Consider the following 20,066-nt stretch of genomic DNA (forward strand, 5'->3'; position numbering starts at 1 on the left):
AGCTGGCTTGGCCAGAGACCAGATAGGATGCCCATCTTTCATTTGCGGTTGTGCCAATGTCCTGGTGTGAGCCTCCCTGCACTCACTATGTCCCTGTGCACGGGCTCCCCAGGCACGACCAGGATTGGTAGCAGCCTGCTTCTCTGCAACTAGACGTCCTGCAAAGCAATTTTCCTGAAAGGTGTCTGCACACTGCTGCATTTTTGTCGCATGTAATGACGTTCATAAATGGTTTTGGGGAAGGGAGCAACAGAGGTGGGTGGTGGTTTTTTTTCTCCTCCTTTATTAGAGTCTGCTCTGATTTGCTATGCAGAGTTCTGCAATCACCTGGAAATGTGCCACATACTTCCCAAATGTAAACACGCAGGACAACAGCCCCAGTGTTGTAACGTTCCAACTTCCAGGAAATCTGCTTGGGTAACTCAGCAGTCATTTGTCCGTATAAAACAAGGCAAATAGTGTATGGCAGCAGGAATCCAATCAGGACCCTGGAGAGCTAAGGCAGAGAGAGGAGAGACAGAGGATATAAGAGGCTGGAGAGAATTAAAATCAGCATCCAAGTTAGCTCCCAATGCTTGGTGAAACTCCCAGAGAAAGACTTAAATCATGAAGTTAATTGCCCTCCTTTTCCTTTGCTCCAGGCTGCTACCAACTTTACCGCAGGAGCACAGCTCGCAAGAAATTGACTGCAATGATGAAGACATATTTAAGGCTGTGGACGCAGCTCTGAAGATGTATAACGAGAGAAACGAAACTGGCAACCAGTTTGTATTGTACCGCATAACAGAAGTCATCAAGACGGTGAGTGAGCTGTGTTTAACCTTGAGGTCATTTGGGATTTGTGCTATCACTTGGAGCCCAGGTCTTACACACACACACACACACACACACACACACACACACACACACACCAATCACCAATCACCAATCACCAATCACCAATCAACAAAGAACTGTAATACAAGGTAGAAGCTTACAGCTCATAGAAAAGACCAACACCACTCTCTGGCCTGGGGTTGGAAGGCAGGGTATGACCAGTCCTCAACCACCAAGTTTGGCTTCCTGGGTAATCAGAGGAGCGGTATTCTAGGGTGAAATGAAACAAAGGTAGGAAGAGTCGTTTGCATGCACAGTGGGAGACTCCAGGAACTCAGTCAGGCCTCAGAAGAGGATTTACTGTGTGACCAGCTTTAGACTAAAATATAAAGACCTCCGGACCTCAAACGGGGAGGGGGTGCTTCTGACGGTACATCTAACGAATGCTGTATGATCTTACTTATAGGTGGCATTGAAAAAAGTCAAATTTACAGAAGCAGAAAGTAAAAAGGTAGTTGCCAGGGCCTGTGGAGTGAGGGAAATGGGGAGAAGCTGGTCAAACAATATAGGCTTTTAGTTATAAGATGAATAGATTCTGGGGAACTAATGTACAACGTGGTGATTAGAGTGAGTAATACTGTATTGTATATTTGAAATTTGCTAAAAGGCTAGATCTTAAGTGTTCTCACCACACACACACAAAGATAATAATTATGTGAGGTGATACTGTGTTAATTAGCTTAACTGGGGTAATCATTTCATAATTTATATGTGCATTAAATCACCATATTATACACCTTAAATATATACAATGTTTACTTGTCAATTATACCTCAATAAAGTTAGGGTTCAGTGGGAAGGGGTACATCTAAGAGGAGAATTCAGAAGTGAGATTCACGTGGTTCTACTGCATTAGACAAAATATCTACCATAAGCTCCATATGGCCAAATGCATCAAGGGTAATAGCCAATTTCTAGTTGTTCTTTAATATTTTTTATCACTGATTGATGCACTCAGGTTGAAAACAAATGCTAACAAGATGTGTGATTTCAAGAAATATAAATCTTTCAATAGTTTTAGCAAATTTCTCTATGTCTCCTTGATAGTTAGGCAATTTTTTATTTCAGTGGAAAAAAAAAATCCAGATATTTGACATAATGAGGTTAAAGAAAAAACACAGTGTACATTTTTTTTTTCCTGAAAATAAAATCGAGCAGTTCTATTTCACAAACTAGTGCAGTCATGGGAGTCCTGGTGCCCTCAGCAACATTTTATGGGTGTTGTCGTCATTGGCTGGCATCCGTCACAAATGTCAGTTTTTGTTGTAAATGTCCTTAGAATCGCTCTTTATTTTGCTATGTGGGCATCTCCTATACCACTGCTGTCATCTGCTTTATCAAAATCTGAGACCTGGAAGGAACCTTGGAGATTCTCTCGTTTGACTCCATCATCTCTCAGACACAAACACTCTGACCCACACAGGCTCTCAGAGAGCACTGCCCCGGGAGTCAGTCGACCTGGGATGTGCTTTTCCAAGGTGGGAGGCTGCCTAAGCTATGCCCCATCTACTCAGGGCCTCCTTTCACCTGCAAAATGAGGGCCTGAACAACATCTTTTCTCAGGTCACTTACTGCTTCCACATGTCAGGATTTTGCATCTGAAAGCTCAACTAACTCATCACCTTTGCATTTAAAAGTTTTATTCATTATTTCATGACATGCTAGAAAAAGCAGAAAACAAAGAAAGCAAAGAAAAATACTAAATTTCCTATAACTAATCCCATCATCCAGAAATAGCTGTTAACATTTTTTTCAAAATTGAAAGATCTCTTTTTTGTTTTATATAACTGTACAAGTAATATACTATGTTTTAAAAAAAGTACTCAGGTAATTCAGGAATTTTTGTTTAAAGAAGAAAGAGAAAAACAATTGTGGGGACAGAGTCCCAGAGAGCAGTTTCCAGGCTCTTGGCCTCATGTGGAAAGGTGCTGACTCAGGTAGTAGATGGCCATCAGCTGTGGCTTGCTGGCCATCAGCTGTTACTAGTTAGCCAATTAGCCACTAATATAACTGCTGTGGCTGTGTTGGTTAGTGAGTCGTTTGGGTGGCAGGGAGAGAAGCTGACAGCAGGTTGCAGGTCGTGTGGCTCCAGCTTTCTGTGAGACTATAGTGGTATGACTTCCCTACCTATGACTCAGTGGGTGTTGCTTTTTGGCCTAACCATATCTTGCGTTCTTATGTGGGGAGCGGAATTAGAGACTCCACAGGCCGCCTCGCATGACAAATGGCGCAGCAAGCAGAGACTCCCTCGTGACAACAATCATACTCCTACCACAGAGAGACAACCATTTTAACAGCTCTACTGCATAACTTTCCAGACTTTTACAAATCATACATGTACATATAAGTTGGTTTCTACAAAAATAGGCTAATACTATGGATACTGATTCGTAACTTAAAAAATACCGGGAGCACCAAAAAATGTGTATACATTTTAAGAGATGTTATCTATGCTCAAGCAGTTGTTTGCTGTAATCAGAAGTGTCTGGACGCTGATGGTAACCACTCTGAGCACCTCTTGTGATTGCAGAAGTCAAATGTGACTTGTATTCATCTTTTGTTATCGGTACATATTGAGTATTATAATTAATACAGTTTTTCCTTTCTTAAAATGTGTATACATTTGTGGCACCCTCTGTATATATTTATAAATATGTTATGGACATTCTTGCAAGTATTTACAACTTTCAGTGCTTTTAATAAATGTTTTGCTTTTGTTGAATTAAATCAAGATAAAACATTCATCACTGTGTGTCACTCAAATGGTTTGCTGCTGAGTCAGTTGGGTGACTTACTCCATATCTTTGGTCCCCCTTTGTTTGTTTTTCAGGAGAACCATGACATAGTTTATGCTGTCAAGTACCAAATCAAGGAGGGAGACTGTCCTGTAAAAAGTGGCAAAACCTGGCAGGACTGTGACTACAAAGCTGCAGAGAAAGCTGTAAGTGTGTTGAATTTCCCACACCTCTAGTTTTCTTCTCGAGCCTGCCAGATTCTTTTCACTAGTGCTGGGGATGATGAATATTGTTGAGCCTGTTTGTGAGAGATGCACATAAGCCCTTAAATGTATAGAACAGTCAAATGCTTGATGTCTCTGTTCTTGCACAGACAGAAAATGCATGGAGAGGTCAGAGGTTAAATATAAATAAAATCCTCCCCCGAGACGAGGGCTCTAATGACAAATTGGGACGTGTGGATCAGGGCCCAGAGAGACAACAAATCAATATTTGGGCCACGATCAGGGCTGGTGAGGGGAGACAGTGGGTGTTTCCATTGCACAGGCCTAAGTACGAATCCTGCTCTGCCTCCAACTGGCTGACCACTCTAAACCAGTACACTCCCTCGTAAAAGGGAGATAAAATTGACCTCACCTAGTTGTTGGAAGACTAAGGGAGATGCATTATACCAAGACCTTTGTTTGAAGAACAACAGCTGTCTTAACCAAACGCCTCACATACGCGGGCCACACCACAGCTGGTTGTTTGGCCTTAATTAAGGGAGCCTGCAGAAGGTATCTTCCAGGAAGCAAGCCACTCTTTCCACAATACGTGGATTCACCTCTTTAATGTGAAAACACTGACGTTCTGTGTACAGTTTGAGCACTCACGTTGAAAGGTAAGGCAAGAGGAGAGTTTACAGCAAGGTGGTTTTAGGGCTTGTGTCCTTGTTGGTGAAAAAGACGTATCTCCAGGACTCGAAACAAAAATCTCATACTTTAAAGCCTCGTCATTTATACTGCTTCTCCTCTGATGTCTCCTGCATATCAGTGGCTTGTAAATAATAATAATTTGGTCATAAACACATTCATCCTTATATATCAAAGCTCTATTAGAAAATATCTTGGCAAGTGTATAAAGAAAGGAAAGCCATATTTCACAACAGTCCTAGGTGTACTTCCCATTTGAAAGATTAAGATAAATGGTTTGTTTGTTTGTTTGTTTGATTTTTTAGGCCACGGGAGAATGCACAGCAACCGTGACAAAGAGCGGGAACACGAAATTCTCTGTGGCTACCCAGACCTGCCAGATTACTCCAGGTAACAGATATATCCAGTGGCGCTGCTCTGGGAAAAGGAACTATTTCTGTGTGGGGACCAGGAGCACAGTCTAGGAAACACTCCCTTCAGAGGACAGCTGTAGAGATGCCACTCTCAGCCTTGGTGGGGGGTTGGGGACTGGAGTGGCAGAGTCCTGAGGTTGGGGCCAGGCTCCTGCCAATCATCCCGGCTCTTCCCGAGAGCAGCGCTGTAGCAGGTGTGTGCAAGGGCCCTGCGAAAGGATGAGAAGATGTGAACCCTGCCTTCAATTGTAGGCAGCATCCTCGGAGGAGAAAAGCACAGGCTTTGAGGTCAGACCTGGCGTGGAATCTTTCAAAACCTCTTCACCTTTTTGGCTTCGCTTTTCTTTATCTATAAAGAGGATCATAGTAATTCCCTCTGGACAGGGTTGTTGTAGACTGAAACTGGATGACATGCCTAAAGGTAGACCATAATAATGTATTATTGATGATCGGGATAAAAGTAATAACAGCTGGCATTTATTGAGCACTTATTGCCAGCCACGGTTCTAATCACTTTACATGTATTAACATTCTTAACTTCACAACAATTTTATCAGAAAAGTATTAATAGCCCCATTTTACAAATGAGGAAATTGAGGCCCACAGCTGTTAATAAGTATCTTGCCCAAGATCCCACAGCTAGTAAGTAGCAGAGTTGGTATAGTAGACCCTGTAAGTATGGAACAACTTATGAATAGATATAACCACTATCATTAGCTCCTTCCTTCCTTTGGCAGAGGGGCCACATATGGAAGAATGGGCACATCTAGGTGATGTCAGTCACAAAAGTCACCCCAGAGCTGGCCTTCTGCAAGATCGGGTTTCAGTACATGACGCTCCAGAACAACGTCTTCAGCCACATTCTTCAACCTCACCAGAATGGCTGTTGTTCTGTCCTGGCCTTACTCATCTACATGAAACCACAGAAACCTTATCCCTTGGGTTTCAGCTCTTACAAGAAGTTGCATTAAAAAACAAAAAACAGTTCAAAACACAAAAGAAATTACAAGCAGTTAAATTTTTTTGGAATGGCTTTTAATTATTCAGTTTAAGAACTCTATCTCATAAGCAAATTTTCACATTATCCAGAACACAGAATATATACTATGAGAGAAAAGCTCTTTGCCACACCTTCAGAAATTACTAGGTACTAGTTCCGCAATCCTTCATGTGAAACAATTTTGGCCATAATTCAAAATTTAAAATCTTTATTTTAATTAAAAAAAAATCACTCTAGAATTGTTGGGGCAAGGTGGAAAATCATCCTGTCACTCAGAAAAACTGCATTTACATATTCCCCTACTCCTTTCACCCTCAAAAGGCTGCTGCTCCATCTCTTGTTTTACCCCTGTCAGAGCTGCCCTTGATGTCAGGCAAACCAGCCTTTGGACTTTTCTCCATCTCCCCTTTCATGTTCTGGGTTCATCTATTTTGTTGTTGTTGTTCTCCCTTAAGTAATTTTCTCACCTTCCCCATGTAATTCCCCTCCAAGTTTCTAACTTTGCCCACTGCACTGATACAGCATAACTTCATTAAGGATCGGGTTGGTGGGGAGCCATGAATATTCATCCAGTAAATCGTTTTCCTGACACATGTACTTATGGAGGGAAAGCCAATAAACAGCTGCTAGGGGAGTTGTGTTGACCTGCTAACAACTGAGGGAAAGTGTGGTAGAATACTGTTGGTCTCCTGATTCTGTTTGGTTCTTGCACATTTGGGAAGCGAGAGTCCCTTTGGGAAGGGGCCTAGGAATCCTTCAGGACTTTGGCGTGGGCCTCTACTGACCAGCAGGTCAGGGCTATGTGCTGTAAACATTACTTGATAAGTTAATATAAACTCAAAGCTGTTTTAATATTTTACATTGTTTTAGTAAAACCAAGTCAGTGGCTCCTCATTCTTACAGAGGACCATTCTTAGTTTACTTCAGGGCGTCTATGGAGACCCTGAAATTATTTGGAGAACATTATGAGTACGAGCATTTTCCTGGGGAGGGCACCATAGCTTTCGTCAGGTTCACCAAGGAGCCCATGACCCATGTAATACGGTTAGTAACCCCCGGCCTGCAGAGAGCATCCCAGACTCAATAACAAGACTCTCTACAGCCACTGTTCAGACTGCAATCACCACTCCCAGCCTCCGGGGTCAAGCCCTGGTAACATGTGCATGCATAACATCTCACACCCCCGCCCGGACTCATCCTGCTTCTTGGGACCATGGGTTCTGTTTCTCAGGCCTCATTCCTCTGTTGTCTGCTTGACCTGGACTGACCTTCCCCCTTCCTGTCTCAGGCCTCTTCTCAGAGAAGTCCTGAGCTCACTGCAGGCTCCTGCCTTTCTGTGCTCTTACAGGATTATATTGACGTGATCCAGCTACAGTTTCACCTCTCCCTCAACTGCCCAACTCCTTCATGGCAGTGACCATTACTGACAAATTCCCATATCTACGTAGTCTACTCAGTGCCTGGCATATGTCAGCAGGTGCAAAATAGGTGTTTATTGGATCGAATTGATAATCTTACACCAGGCTTCAAAGAGCTTTAGTTAACAATAGAAAATAAATAGTAGTATATGTATAATGTTTTACTTTTTCATAAGAGATATTTATCATTATAATACATAATAAATTATGTATGGTTTCTATAATTTAAAATGACTTTTAAATAAATTTAAAATAATTATGAACAATAGTATTCATGTAAGATGTTCCTAAGTGAATGATAGGGTTTTTTTCTTTTTTTTCCTCTGACAGAAATGCAGTTCTGTGTTCTCTTTTCCTAATGCCTTCTGGGATTTACTGGAAGGTTTGTTTACCAGGGCCTTTGAAATTAGCTTACTTATTTAGGGCAATGTATCTGAATGTGGGTTTTGCTCATTAACTCTGCCCTTTTTGCCTATTCTTTCTTTGTCAAGCTGAGGGACGCGTGGTGACACCTGAGTATAAATGCCGTGGCTGCATGCAACCCATATCAACTGCCAACCCAACCGTGGAACGCGTTCTGAGACATGCCATCGAACATTTTAACAACAACACTAAACGTTCCCACCTCTTTTCTCTTAAAGAAGTAAAAAGGGCCCAGAGTCAGGTTTGTTCTTTAATTTTTCATTTCACACACTATTGTTAAAGTTTGTTGGATCGTTATATTTAGGGTCTCACTACCTAAAATAAACCATTGGCTGAAGGAAACCATATGATTCCACGACTAGTGATGAGGGAGTTCTTTTATGTTCTCATCTGACTAGCACAGGAGGCAAAGAGCTTTCTCTTTAGTTGCAGTGATTTGGGTACTGCACTATGGAAAGCGGAAACGGGTGGCTAATCAGACCCGTTCATTTGAGATTGGTTTTAATGAATGGGTAGTCGGCATTACAGGTTCTTCCTAGAGGTGGTGAAATGAAAGACACATTCTGGCTGTAAGGTTTTAAGAAAACTAGAGCATCATCAGCTATCATGAGTCAAACATGGCTCCAAAATACTAAGTTATACCTAGAAAGGTTGGCATAGCTTTCTGAGTACCCTCTAAATCACAGTTTCCATATCATCATTTAAGAAAAGTAAATACTCGTAAATCTGGTCTTTTCTTTGCTTCCGTTCATTAAGTCTTTACTGACAGTTGATTGGGTCCCTTGTAGTTCAGTCTCTAAATATTAGTGACTTGGTCAATAACATTCCCAGCTTTTAAGAAACCTTCCAACTTGCCTTTATGCAAGATGCATATTCTACTCAGTTACGTCCAAATCCAGCAATCAGGATGAGACTAGTCCAGGATAAAGCGGAGAAGTCTTATTACCTGACAGTCTGGGAACTTGAGAACCTACCATTAAAGGTCACTCTAGCTCCAAAGTTGTCTTTAACCATTTAGAAGAATATCATTCATATTTCACAAAATTCAATAGAACATTTTTTCATGATCCTGGCAGAACAAATATTGCTAGGTCTTACTTAAGGAAATAGAGTAACTCCATCTATACATTATTTTTCATTTTCAGATGTGTAGGTGTGTGTGTGTGTGTGTGTGTGTGTGTGTGTGTGTGTGTTGAGGGGTGTGAGAGTCATAAAGTGCTTAATATTTACTCAGTCGTGACTTTTGCCTAGTGATACTAGTCTACATTTTTGAGCACTTATGATATCCCAGACAGTATACTAAGGTCCTCATAACACTGTGAAGACTGTTTAAGCTGCCCTTTAAATATTCAATTCAAAATTGTTTCAGGTGGTGGCTGGAGCAAACTATGAAGTTACTTATACAATTGCGCAAACTAATTGTTCCAAGGAGCAATTTCTGTTCTTAACTCCAGACTGCAAGTCTCTTCTCAATGGTGTAAGTAGACAAAGTGGAATTATGCAGATCGTAGGATTTTGTGTGCAGTATTTACAGGCGTGGGAACTCTCAGCGATGTAGGAAGAACCGGTCACTAAAATTTCAGATGGCATTCACCAATGCACAGTCACATTCACTTGGGAACTTCGAAGCTCACGTCACTGGTCAAGCTGCCTCACCTACGTGGTGAAACAATCTGTTCATCTAGCAATAAGCATTTATGGATATAACCAGGAACTAGTTATACAAAATGGTGCTATAGTCAAGTTTGTGTTTTCACGTGTTCACACTTTTCTGTCTCCCTTTCTTCCTCGTGGGCTCCACGTCCTCCTGCTGTTCTTGAGTGCTGCCCAGGACAATCCCTCACTTCCAACTTGTCTCCGCTTGGTTTTTCACCTTCCCTCCTCTACCTTTATCTTTAGTAAAAGGTGAAAGATTTATGCGATCTGAAGAGAAACCAGAGTATACCTTTATCTTTAGTAAACACATCCTGAGCCTCTATCCCTACGTGACACTTTCTAGGATGACATCTTGTTATCAGAACCAAAATTATGTTAAAAACAGCATCTCATGGCGGCGGTGTTTAGTGCGGGTTCAGATGAGTAAGCCACAGTGAGCTTCCCAGGGATGTTTTGCATTTTAGCAGAAGCCTGTGCTTCAAGCAAGGGATTGCTATGAGCCCTGTATCTAGTAATTCTGCTTCTAAAATTCTATGATATGTGAAGAAAATGAGAAATCCAGAGAGTGATATGCTAATTTCAGGTTATTATTAATAGAAAAACAGTGGAAATAACCTATATTTTCAACCTTCAAGAATGGTTAAGTACATTACAGTAGCTCCATACAGTAAAATATGTGCAGCCAATAAATTACATTTACAGAGTTTTTAGTGACCTAGTAAAATGATTATAGTAGGCTAAGTAAAAAACAGAAAAAAGAGGATACAAAACTATATGTAGAAATGTATTCAAATATATAAAGTAAATGTAAACATTAAAATTGACGGAAAACAAATGTGCCAAAATATAGTTAACTTTCAGTTGGGACTATGGGTGCTCTTTCTGATTCCTTATACTTTTTGGAACTCTTCAATACTTCCCAATGTTTCCAATCAAGCATGTATTTATTTCATAATTGGGGGAAAAAGGTAAAAAGAACACTATTAATAGAGTGTAAGGACAACCCACAGAATGGGAGAAAATATTTGCAAATTATATATCTGATAAGTTTTTAATATGCAGAATATATAAAAACCCCTACAGAGCAACACAAAAAGGCAATCAACCCACTCTTAAAATGGGCAAAAGACTTAAACATTTCTCCAAAGAAGACATGCCAATGGCCAATAAGCACATGGAAAGATGTTCTACATGTTTATAATAGCTATCAGGAGAATGTAAATACAAACCACAATAAGATGCCACCTCATACCTAGAGCATAGCTATAATTCTAAAAAATTGGAAAATAACTAGTATTGGGGAGGATGTGGAAAAATTGAAACTTTTGTACGTGGTTGATGAGCATCAGCAATGTATACCCTTGAAATAATTCAGGATTATTTTTCAAACGTAGCTACTTTCATAGACAAAAGCATTTTTAGTTTTCATTTTCTCAATCAACAATGTAGTTAATGTGTATTTATTTAACCACTATATTTTCATATATTTGTTAGAAATTTATGGGTTGAATTTAAGAATCGTCTTGTATACACTTTGCCCATTTCTCTTTGGGATAAATCTTAATGATTTGGAAAACAGTATTTGTGTATTAAAGGCATTAGTGATTTGTCATATTTTCTCAGCTGTTTACTTTTTAGTTTTCATGATGGTATTTCTGACTTACAAATAGTTTTTGTTTGTTGGTGACCAAATCTACCCATATTTTCCTTTTGAATTCGTCTGTCATTATCTGAGCAGTCACCTTTTTTTTTTCTTAGTCTATGGTCACTATTTTTAAATGTTGCTTTCGAATCTATCTGGAATCAACTTTAACGTATCTTGTGAGGTATCTAAATTGATTTTCTTTCAAAAGAATAGCCAGATATTTCAACATTTTGCCTTCTACATGAATTTGTGGTCTTTATCCCATACTAGTTTCTTTTGAAAAATCTGTTTTTCACATTTGTACTACCGTGTTTTAACAGGTGTTGCTTCATAGTAAATTTAAATTTGTGATTTATTATTCTGGTGTTAAATTTTCAAAACCAACCTTAGAATAAGTTTGTAAGAAAAACTTACATTGTCACATAGATTAGAATTGCATTACATTTCTAAATTAATTTGAGGAGAATTGGTGTATGTACTATATTTAGTCTTTTCAGTCAAGAACATGCTTTATATCTCTATTTAGTCGTTTTATTTTAAATTTCTAAAGTTATGTGCTTTTATTTATATACATCTGGACCATTGCTCACTAGAGTTATTTCTGTGTTTGGAGAGGTTTTTTTGCTTTTTTAAAAATTTATTGGAGTGACAATTGTTAGTAAAATTACATAGATTTCGGGTGTGCAATTCTGTATTACATCATCTATAAATCCCATTGAGTGTTCACCACCCATAGTGAGTTATCCTTCCATTACTGTATATTTGATCCCCTTACCCTCACCTCCCACCCCCCACCCTCCTTACCCTCTGGTAACCACTAAACTATTGTCTGTGTCTATGAGTTTTTGTTTCTCATTTGATTGTCTTGTTCTTTTGTTGTTTTTGGTTTATATACCTCACATCAGTGAAATCATATGGTTCTCTGCTTTTCTGTCTGACTTAGTTCGCTTAGCATTATACTCTCAAGATCCATCCATGTTGTCACAAATGTTCCTATATCATCTTTTCTTACCCCCGAATAGTATTCCATTGTGTATATGTACCACAACTTCTTTATCCATTTACCTATCGAAGGACATTTTGGTTATTTCTATGTCTTGGCCATCGTAAACAAAGCTGCAATGAACATTGGAGCACACGTGTCTTTATCTCTAAATGCTTTCAGATTTTTTGGGTAGATACCCAGGAGAGGGATTGCTGGGTCATATGGTAATTCTATTCGTAATTTTTTAAGGAACCTCCACACTGCCTTCCATAACAGCTGCACCAGTCTGCATTGCCACCAACAGTGTATGAGGGTTCCTTTTTCTCCACAACCTCTCCAACATTTGTTACTATTTGTCTTGTTGATGATAGCCATTCTGACTGGGGTGAGGTGATATCTCATTGTAGGTTTTTTTTGCATTTCTTGGAGAGGTTTTTTTGTTTCTCTGGTTTTGGTTATTGCTATCAGAAATTAAATCCTTTGTTTTCTTTTTATTTTATTCTCTTTGGTGGGTGGGAGATGAGGGTAAGGGGGATCAAATATATGGTGATGGAAGGAGAACTGACTCTGTGTGGTGAACACAGAATGGGATTTATAGATGATATAATACAGAATTGTACACCTGAAATCTATGTAATTTTACTAACAATTGTCACTCCAATAAATTTAAAAAATAAATTTAAAAAATACTGATTACTAAATACTGATTATTTCCAGGTGCTAGAATTACCTTAATTACATTGAACTTAAAAAAATCAATCTATTGTCATTAAATAATAATAATCTAGCAAAAAAGCTATTGTTATATATAAATGTATCAATTTTGAAACATTTACCTGATATCCAGCAAGTTTACAGAACTCTCTTATTAACCCTAATGCCTTTCCATTGATTCTTTTGCTTGTTCTAGGTATATAATAATATCTTATGCAAGTAACATTTTTATCTCTTTTCTGATGTGCTTATTTTTTGTTTAGTGTCTCAGTGAATTTACCCAAACTTCTAGATATACATATATATATATATATTTTTTTTTTTTTTTAAGTGATCACACATTTATGTTTTATTTCTGATTTTATTGGGAAAGCCTCTAGAATTTATAATGTATATTTGCTATGGGTTCCAAAGATACATTCTTATCATGTTAAAGAAGGACCCTTACATTTATTCTTTTAAAGAGGTTTGTTTTGTTTTGTTTTTAAATAAGAAACTGGTGATAGAATTTCATTTAGCAAATGCTTTAGAATATACACTGAAATATCATATTATACATTTCTAATTCAATCTGTTATGTTGTTTTGACAACTTTCCTAATAGTAATCTCTAGATTCTTAAACGAAGCTCTATTAGTTTAATATAAGTTATTCTTTAAATTTGCATTTGGATTTTATTTCTAGTTTGTTTATGAATGCCACATCTATATTTATAAGTGAAAGTAGTTTAACAGTTTTCTGGGTGTGTGTGTGTGCGTTCTATTTTTTCAGGTTTTGGTATCCAGATTATAGTTTCATAGAATGAGTTGGGTGTGTGTTACATGACGTTGAGTCACCTCTGACTCTTGGTGACTCTCTGAATGAGTGATGCTCGTAATGTCCTGACCTCAACAGCCCTTCTGAGCGCACCTGCAGTCTCATGCCTCTGACATCTTTTATGGAGTCAATCCAGCTCATAGTTGGTCTTCCTCTTTTCCCGCCACTGCCTTCTATTTTTGAGTTAGTTTGTTTGCCACTATTTTCTATATTCAGGAATAGTTTATATAGCATGGAAATATATGTTCTTTAGTTTTTAAATTTATTCATCTATAAACCATCTAGTTGTTTGGAGATAAGAAGTGGAATGGAAGTTGAGAGTAACAATAGCATTCTCTGTTTCTTCAGTCATTGATCCATTCTAATTTCATTCTTGTTTTTACGTCAGCGTTTGTTATTTACAGTTTTTCAGAAAAATAGCTGCTTCTTTGGGGTTGAAATTAGCATACTCTTGTTCATAATATTCTCTTATATTTATATACTTCTCTGTAGTCTTTTGTATGTTGCCTTTTTGTGCATTTAATTTTTTTCCTTCCCCTAATAATGATCATTTATTTGGATTTGTGTATTAATACTAGTGCTTTCTGTTTTCTAATTCATTGGTTTTGCCTGTATCTTTATTTTTTTTTTTTTTTTTTATTTTTTTTTTTTTTATTAATTAGTTTCAGGTGCACAAGACAAAGCAAAACTTAGACATTTATCATTTATATCCCTCACACTGTGTGAACCCCCCTCCCCCCATCCACTATCCCTCTGTACGTTCCCAAAACCTCTCACCTTCCCCTTATCCCCACCCCCCTGCCCATCTAGCAACCCTCAGTTTTTCCTCCATTTTTCCAAAACTGTTTCTGATTAGTTCATTCACTTATTCTTTTCTTTAGATTCCACATATAAGTGAGATCATATGGTATTTGTCTTTCTCTTTCTGACTTATTTCACTTAACATAATGTTCTCTAGGTCCATCCATGTTGTTGCAAATGGTAAGATTTCTTTCTTCTTTATGGCTGCGTAATACTCCATTGTATAAATGTACCACAGTTTCTTAATCCAGTCATCTACTGATGGGCATTTCGGTTGTTTCCAGGTCTTGGCTATTGTATATAGTGCTGCAATAAACATAGGAGTGCATAAAGATTTTTGAATTGGAGTTTTGGATTTCTCCGGATAGATACCTAGGAGTGGGATTGCTGGATCATAAGGTAGTTCCATTTTCAGATTTTTGAGATATCTCCAAACTGTTTTCCATAGTGGCTGCACCAATCTGCATTCCCACCAACAGTGCACCAGCGTTCCCTTTTCTCCGCATCCACGCCAGCACTTGTTGTTTGTTGATTTATTGATGATAGCCATCCTGACTGGGGTGAGGTGGTATCTCATTGTGGTTTTTATTTGCATTTCTCTAATGGTTAGTGAGGTTGAACATTTCTTCATATGTCTGTTTGCCATCTGTGTGTCCTTTTTAGAAAAATGTCTCTTCATGTCCTCTGCCCATTTTTTAATTGGGTTGTTTGTTTTTTTGGAGTTGAGTTGAGTGAGTTTTTTATAAATTTGTGATATTAACCCCTTATCAGATATATCATTGGCAAATATCTTTTCCCAATCAGTAGGATCCCTTTTTGTTTTATTGATGGTTTCCTTTGCTGTGAAAAAGCTTTTTAGTTTGATGTAATCCCACATGTTTATTTTTCCTCTTACTTCCCTCGCGCGAGGGGATATATCAGTAAAAATCTTACTCCGGGTAATGTCTGTGAAGTTTCTTCCTATATTTTCTTCTAGGAATTTTATGGTTTCAGATCTTACATTTAAATCTTTAAGCCATTTTGAATTTATTTTTGTATGTGGTGTAAGGAGGTGATCCAGCTTCATCTTTTTGCATGTGTCTGTCCAAGTTTCCCAGCACCATTTATTGAATAGACTGTCTTTACCCCACCGTACATTCTTGCTTCCATTGTCATAGATTAAGTGGCCATATAGGCATGGATTTATTTCTGGACTCTCTATTCTGTTCCATTGATCTATGGGTCTGTTTTTATGCCAGTACCATGCTGTTTTGATTACTGTAGCCTTGTAGTATAATTTGAAGTCAGGTATTGTTATACCTCCCACTTTGTTCTTATTTCTCAAGATTGTTGAAGATATCCGGGGTCTTTTGTTATCCCATATAAATTTTAGGATTATATGTTCTATTTCTGTGAAAAATGTCGTTGGTAGTTTGATAGGAATTGCGTTGAATATATATATTGCCTTAGGCAGTATGGACATTTTAACTATATTAATTCTTCCTATCCATGAACATGGTATGTGTTTCCATCTATTTGTATCTTCTTTCATTTCTTTCTTCAGTGTCTTATAATATTCTGAGTACAGATCTTTTACTTCTTTGGTTAAATTTATTCCCAGGTATTTTATAGTCTTTGGAGCAATTGTAAACGGAATTGCTTTTTTTAATTTCTCCTTCTGATGTTTTATTATTGGTATATACAAATGCAACTGATTTCTGAATATTAATTTTGTATCCTGCTACTTTACTAAATTCATCTATCAGCTCTAATAGTTTCTTGGTGGAGTCTTTAGGGTTCTCTAAATATAGTATCATATCATCTGCATATAATGACAGTTTTACTTCCTCCTTACCGATTTGGATGCCTTTTATTTCTTTTTCTTGTCTGATTGCTGTGGCTAGAACTTCCAGCACTATGTTGAATAGAAGTGGAGAAAGTGGGCAGCCTTGCCTTGTTCCTGATTTTAAGGGGAATGGTTTTAGTTTTTCCCCATTGAGTATGATGTTAGCTGTGGGTCTATCATATATGGCCTTTATTATGTTGAGATATGATCCCTCTATTCCCACTTTCTTAAGGGTTTTTATCATGAATGGCTGCTGAATTTTATCAAATGCTTTTTCTGCGTCAATTGATATGATCATATGATTTTTATTTTTCATTTTGTTAATGTGGTGTATCACATTAATTGATTTGCGGATGTTGAACCACCCTTGCATACCAGGGATGAATCCCACTTGATCATGGTGTATAATCTTTTTAATATATTGCTGAATTCTGTTTGCTAGTATTTTGTTGAGGATTTTTGCATCTATGTTCATTAGCGATATCGGCCTGTAGTTTTCTTTTTTTGTGGTGTCTTTGTCTGATTTTGGGATCAGGGTGATAGTGGCTTCGTAAAAAGTGTTTGGGAGTCTTCCCTCCCTCTGGATTTTTTGGAAGAGTTTGAGGAGAATAGGTGACAATTCTTTTTGGAACGCTCTGTAAAATTCACCTGTAAAGCCATCTGGTCCAGGGCTTTTGTTTGTTGGGAGATTGTTGATTACTGATTCAATTTCCTTGGTGGTAATCAGTCTATTCAGGTTTTCTGTCTCCTCTTGAGTTAGCCTTGGGAGGTTGTATGCATCTAGGAAATTGTCCATTTCTTCCAGGTTGTCAAATTTGTTGGCATACAGTTGCTCATAGAAATTTCTTAGGATTTTTTGTATCTCTGCAGTGTCTGTTGTCACTTCTCCTCTTTCATTACTGATTTTATTAATTTGGGTCCTCTCTCTCTTTTTTTTAATGAGTCTGGCTAAAGGTTTGTCAATTTTGTTTATCTTCTCTAAGAACCAACTCTTGGATTCATTGATCTTTTGTATTGTTTTTCTGGTTTCTATTTCATTTATTTCCGCTCTGATCTTTATTATCTCCTTCCTTGTACTCCCTTTGGGCTTATTTTGTTGTTCTTTTTCCAGATCCCTTAAGTGTGAAGATAAACTGTTGATTAGTGATGTTTCTTGTTTCTTTAGGTAGGCCTGCAGTGCTATGAACTTCCCTCTTAGGACTGCTTTCGCTGCATCCCATAGATTTTGGGTCGTTGTATTTTCATTTTCGTTTGTCTCGAGATATCTTTTGATTTCTTCCTTGATCTCCTGTTTGACCCATTCATTGTTTAGTAACATATTATTCAGCCTCCATGAATTTGTGTGTCTTCCAGTCTTTTTCCTGTAGTTCATTTCTAATTTCATAGCACTGTGGTCAGAGAAGACAACTGGAATGATTTCAATTTTCTTAAATTTATCCAGACTTGCTTTGTGGCCTAACATATGGTCTATCTTGGAGAATGTTCCATGTGCGCTTGAGAAGAACGTGTATTCTGCAGCATTGGGGTGGAATGCTCTGAAAATATCGGTTAAATCCAAGTGGTCCAATGTGTCATTTAAGGCTGTTGTTTCCGTATTGATTTTCTGTCTGGAAGACCTGTCCCTTGTTGTCAGAGGTGTGTTGAAGTCCCCTACTATGATAGTGTTACTGTTGATCTCCATCTTTATGTCAGTCAATATCTGTTTTATATATTTAGGTGCTCCTATGTTGGGTGCATAGATGTTTACTAGGGTTATATCCTCTTGTCGAATTGATCCCTTTATTATTATATAGTGTCCATCTTTGTCTTTTAATATTTTCTTCATTTTAAAGTCTATTTTGTCAGAGATAAGTATTGCAACTCCAGCTTTTTTCTCATTTCCATTTGCATGGAATATCTTACTCCAACCCTTCACTTTTAGCCTGTGTGTGTCTTTTGATCTGAGGTGAGTCTCTTGTATACAGCATATACAAGGGTCTTGCTTTCTTATCCATTCAGCCACCCTATGTCTCTTGATTGGAGCATTTAAACCATTTACATTTAAAGTGATTATTGATAAGTACATAGTTATTGCCATTTTTAAATTTGTGGATAAGTTGTTTTCGTCTTTCTTCTATTTACAGAAGTCCTTTTAGTATTTCTTGCAATGCTGGCTTGGTGGTAATGAATTCCTTTAGCTTATTCTTTTCTGGGAAGCTCTTTATCTCCCCGTCGATTTTAAATGATAGCCTTGCTGGATAAAGCAACCTAGGTTGTAGGCCTTTGTTTTCCATCACTTTGAGTATCTCCTGCCACTCCCTCCTGGCCTTCAATGTTTCTGCAGAAAAGTCATTTGATAGTCTTATGGGAGTTCCCTTGTATGTAACCCTCTGTCTTTCTCTTGCTGCTTTTAGGATTCTCTCTTTGTCTTTAATCTTTGCCATTTTAGCTATAATGTGTCTTGGAGTGGACCTGTTTGGGTTTATCCTGGTTGGAACTCTCTGCACTTCCTGGACTTGTATGTTGGTTTCCTTCATCAGGTTAGGGAAATTTTCAGACATTATTACTTCAAATATGTTCTCAATCCCTTGTTTCTTCTCTTCACCTTCTGGTATTCCTATGATGCGCATGTTGTTGCGCTTGATGTTATCCCATAGGTCTCTTAAACCATCTTCATTGTTTTTTATTCTTTTTTCTTTCTGTTGTTCTGTTTGGGTGATCTCTGCTAACTTGTCTTCTAAGTCGCTGATTCGATCCTCTGCTTCATCTAACCTGCTGTTAATTCCTTCAAGTGAGTTCTTTATTTCGGTAACTGTGTTCTTTAGTTCTAACTGGTTGTTCGTTATGATTTCTACATCCTTCTTGATGTCCTCTCTAAGTTCCTTAAACATTCTTATCATCAGAATTCTGAACTCTGTCTCTGACAGTTTGGTTACCTCTGCTTCATTTAGTTCCATTTCTGAAGGTTTCTTCTGTTCTTTTATTTGGGATATGTTTCTTTGTTTCCTCATTCTGGCTGACTCTCTGTGTTTGCTTCGATGTATTAGATAGGTGCCCTGGAGTTCTTAGTTCTTGCTGGATTAGTATATAATAAATGTCCTTTATATTTGACTTGCACTACTTCGTTCTCCTCCCCTGCGTGTGCTCTAAAAGTGACTCTTGTGTTGTGTATATTGTCCTGTTAAAGAAGATCCTTAATTGCTTTTCGCTTGTGAGTAGGTGGAGTTAACTCCTAGGCTGACTAGTTGTGAGACTTGGCTTTGCCCACGCAGGGTATTCTGCTGCGTGAGGATTGACCGCTTAGATGTGGTTTGCCCTTTGGCCTCTATGTGCCTGTAAAGAATCCCCTCTGAGTGTGTCACTTGTAGGTCAAACCCGGTAGTACTCTGGCTTGGCCTGGAGTTGGCCGCTGGGTATGTTGAATCTTGTGCCTCTTAAGCTGGGCACTGGTAGGGCAATTATAGAACAAAGCAAATCACCAAGCACAACAATAACAACAAGGAAAAAGTCAAATACATTCACATGTAAAAAAACAATCGACAACCCCCACTCGACATAGGCAAAGATGTCAGAAATATAAAGACAAATCAAAACAGAACAAAAAAAAACAGCGCCAGTTGTGGCTTAAGCCCACCAAGTAATCTCCAGGTTGTTCTCAGCTATAGCACAGAGTCCCCACTCAACACAGGCAAAGATGTCAAAAATATAAAGACAAATCAAAACAGAACAAAACAAGCAAACAAACAAACAAACAAACAAAAACCACAGCGCCAGTTGTGGCTTAAGCCCACCAAGTGATCTCCAGGTTGTTCTCTGCTATAGCATAGAGTCCCCACTCGACACAGGCAAAGATGTCAAAAATATAAAGAC

The 20,066-nt window shown here is 38.2% G+C and overlaps 1 protein-coding gene across 1 annotated transcript in view; it reads left to right on the top strand.

The window, feature by feature from the left end:
- Positions 1-471: 471 nt before the first annotated feature.
- LOC148754768 (kininogen-1-like) overlaps positions 472-20,066 on the top strand; it is a 34,251-nt gene continuing 14,656 nt past the window's right edge. Inside the window, 5 exon segments of the mRNA XM_088794507.1 lie at positions 472-801; positions 3,707-3,817; positions 4,828-4,912; positions 7,845-8,017; positions 9,146-9,253. Of these exon segments, the coding sequence (XP_088650633.1) occupies positions 607-801; positions 3,707-3,817; positions 4,828-4,912; positions 7,845-8,017; positions 9,146-9,253 (672 nt within the window). The 5' untranslated portion in view covers positions 472-606.

Source organism: Rhinolophus sinicus, chromosome 17 (genome assembly GCF_057876585.1).
Source record: "Rhinolophus sinicus isolate RSI-liver-muscle chromosome 17, RSI-T2T, whole genome shotgun sequence".
NCBI classification, from domain to species: domain Eukaryota; kingdom Metazoa; phylum Chordata; class Mammalia; order Chiroptera; family Rhinolophidae; genus Rhinolophus; species Rhinolophus sinicus.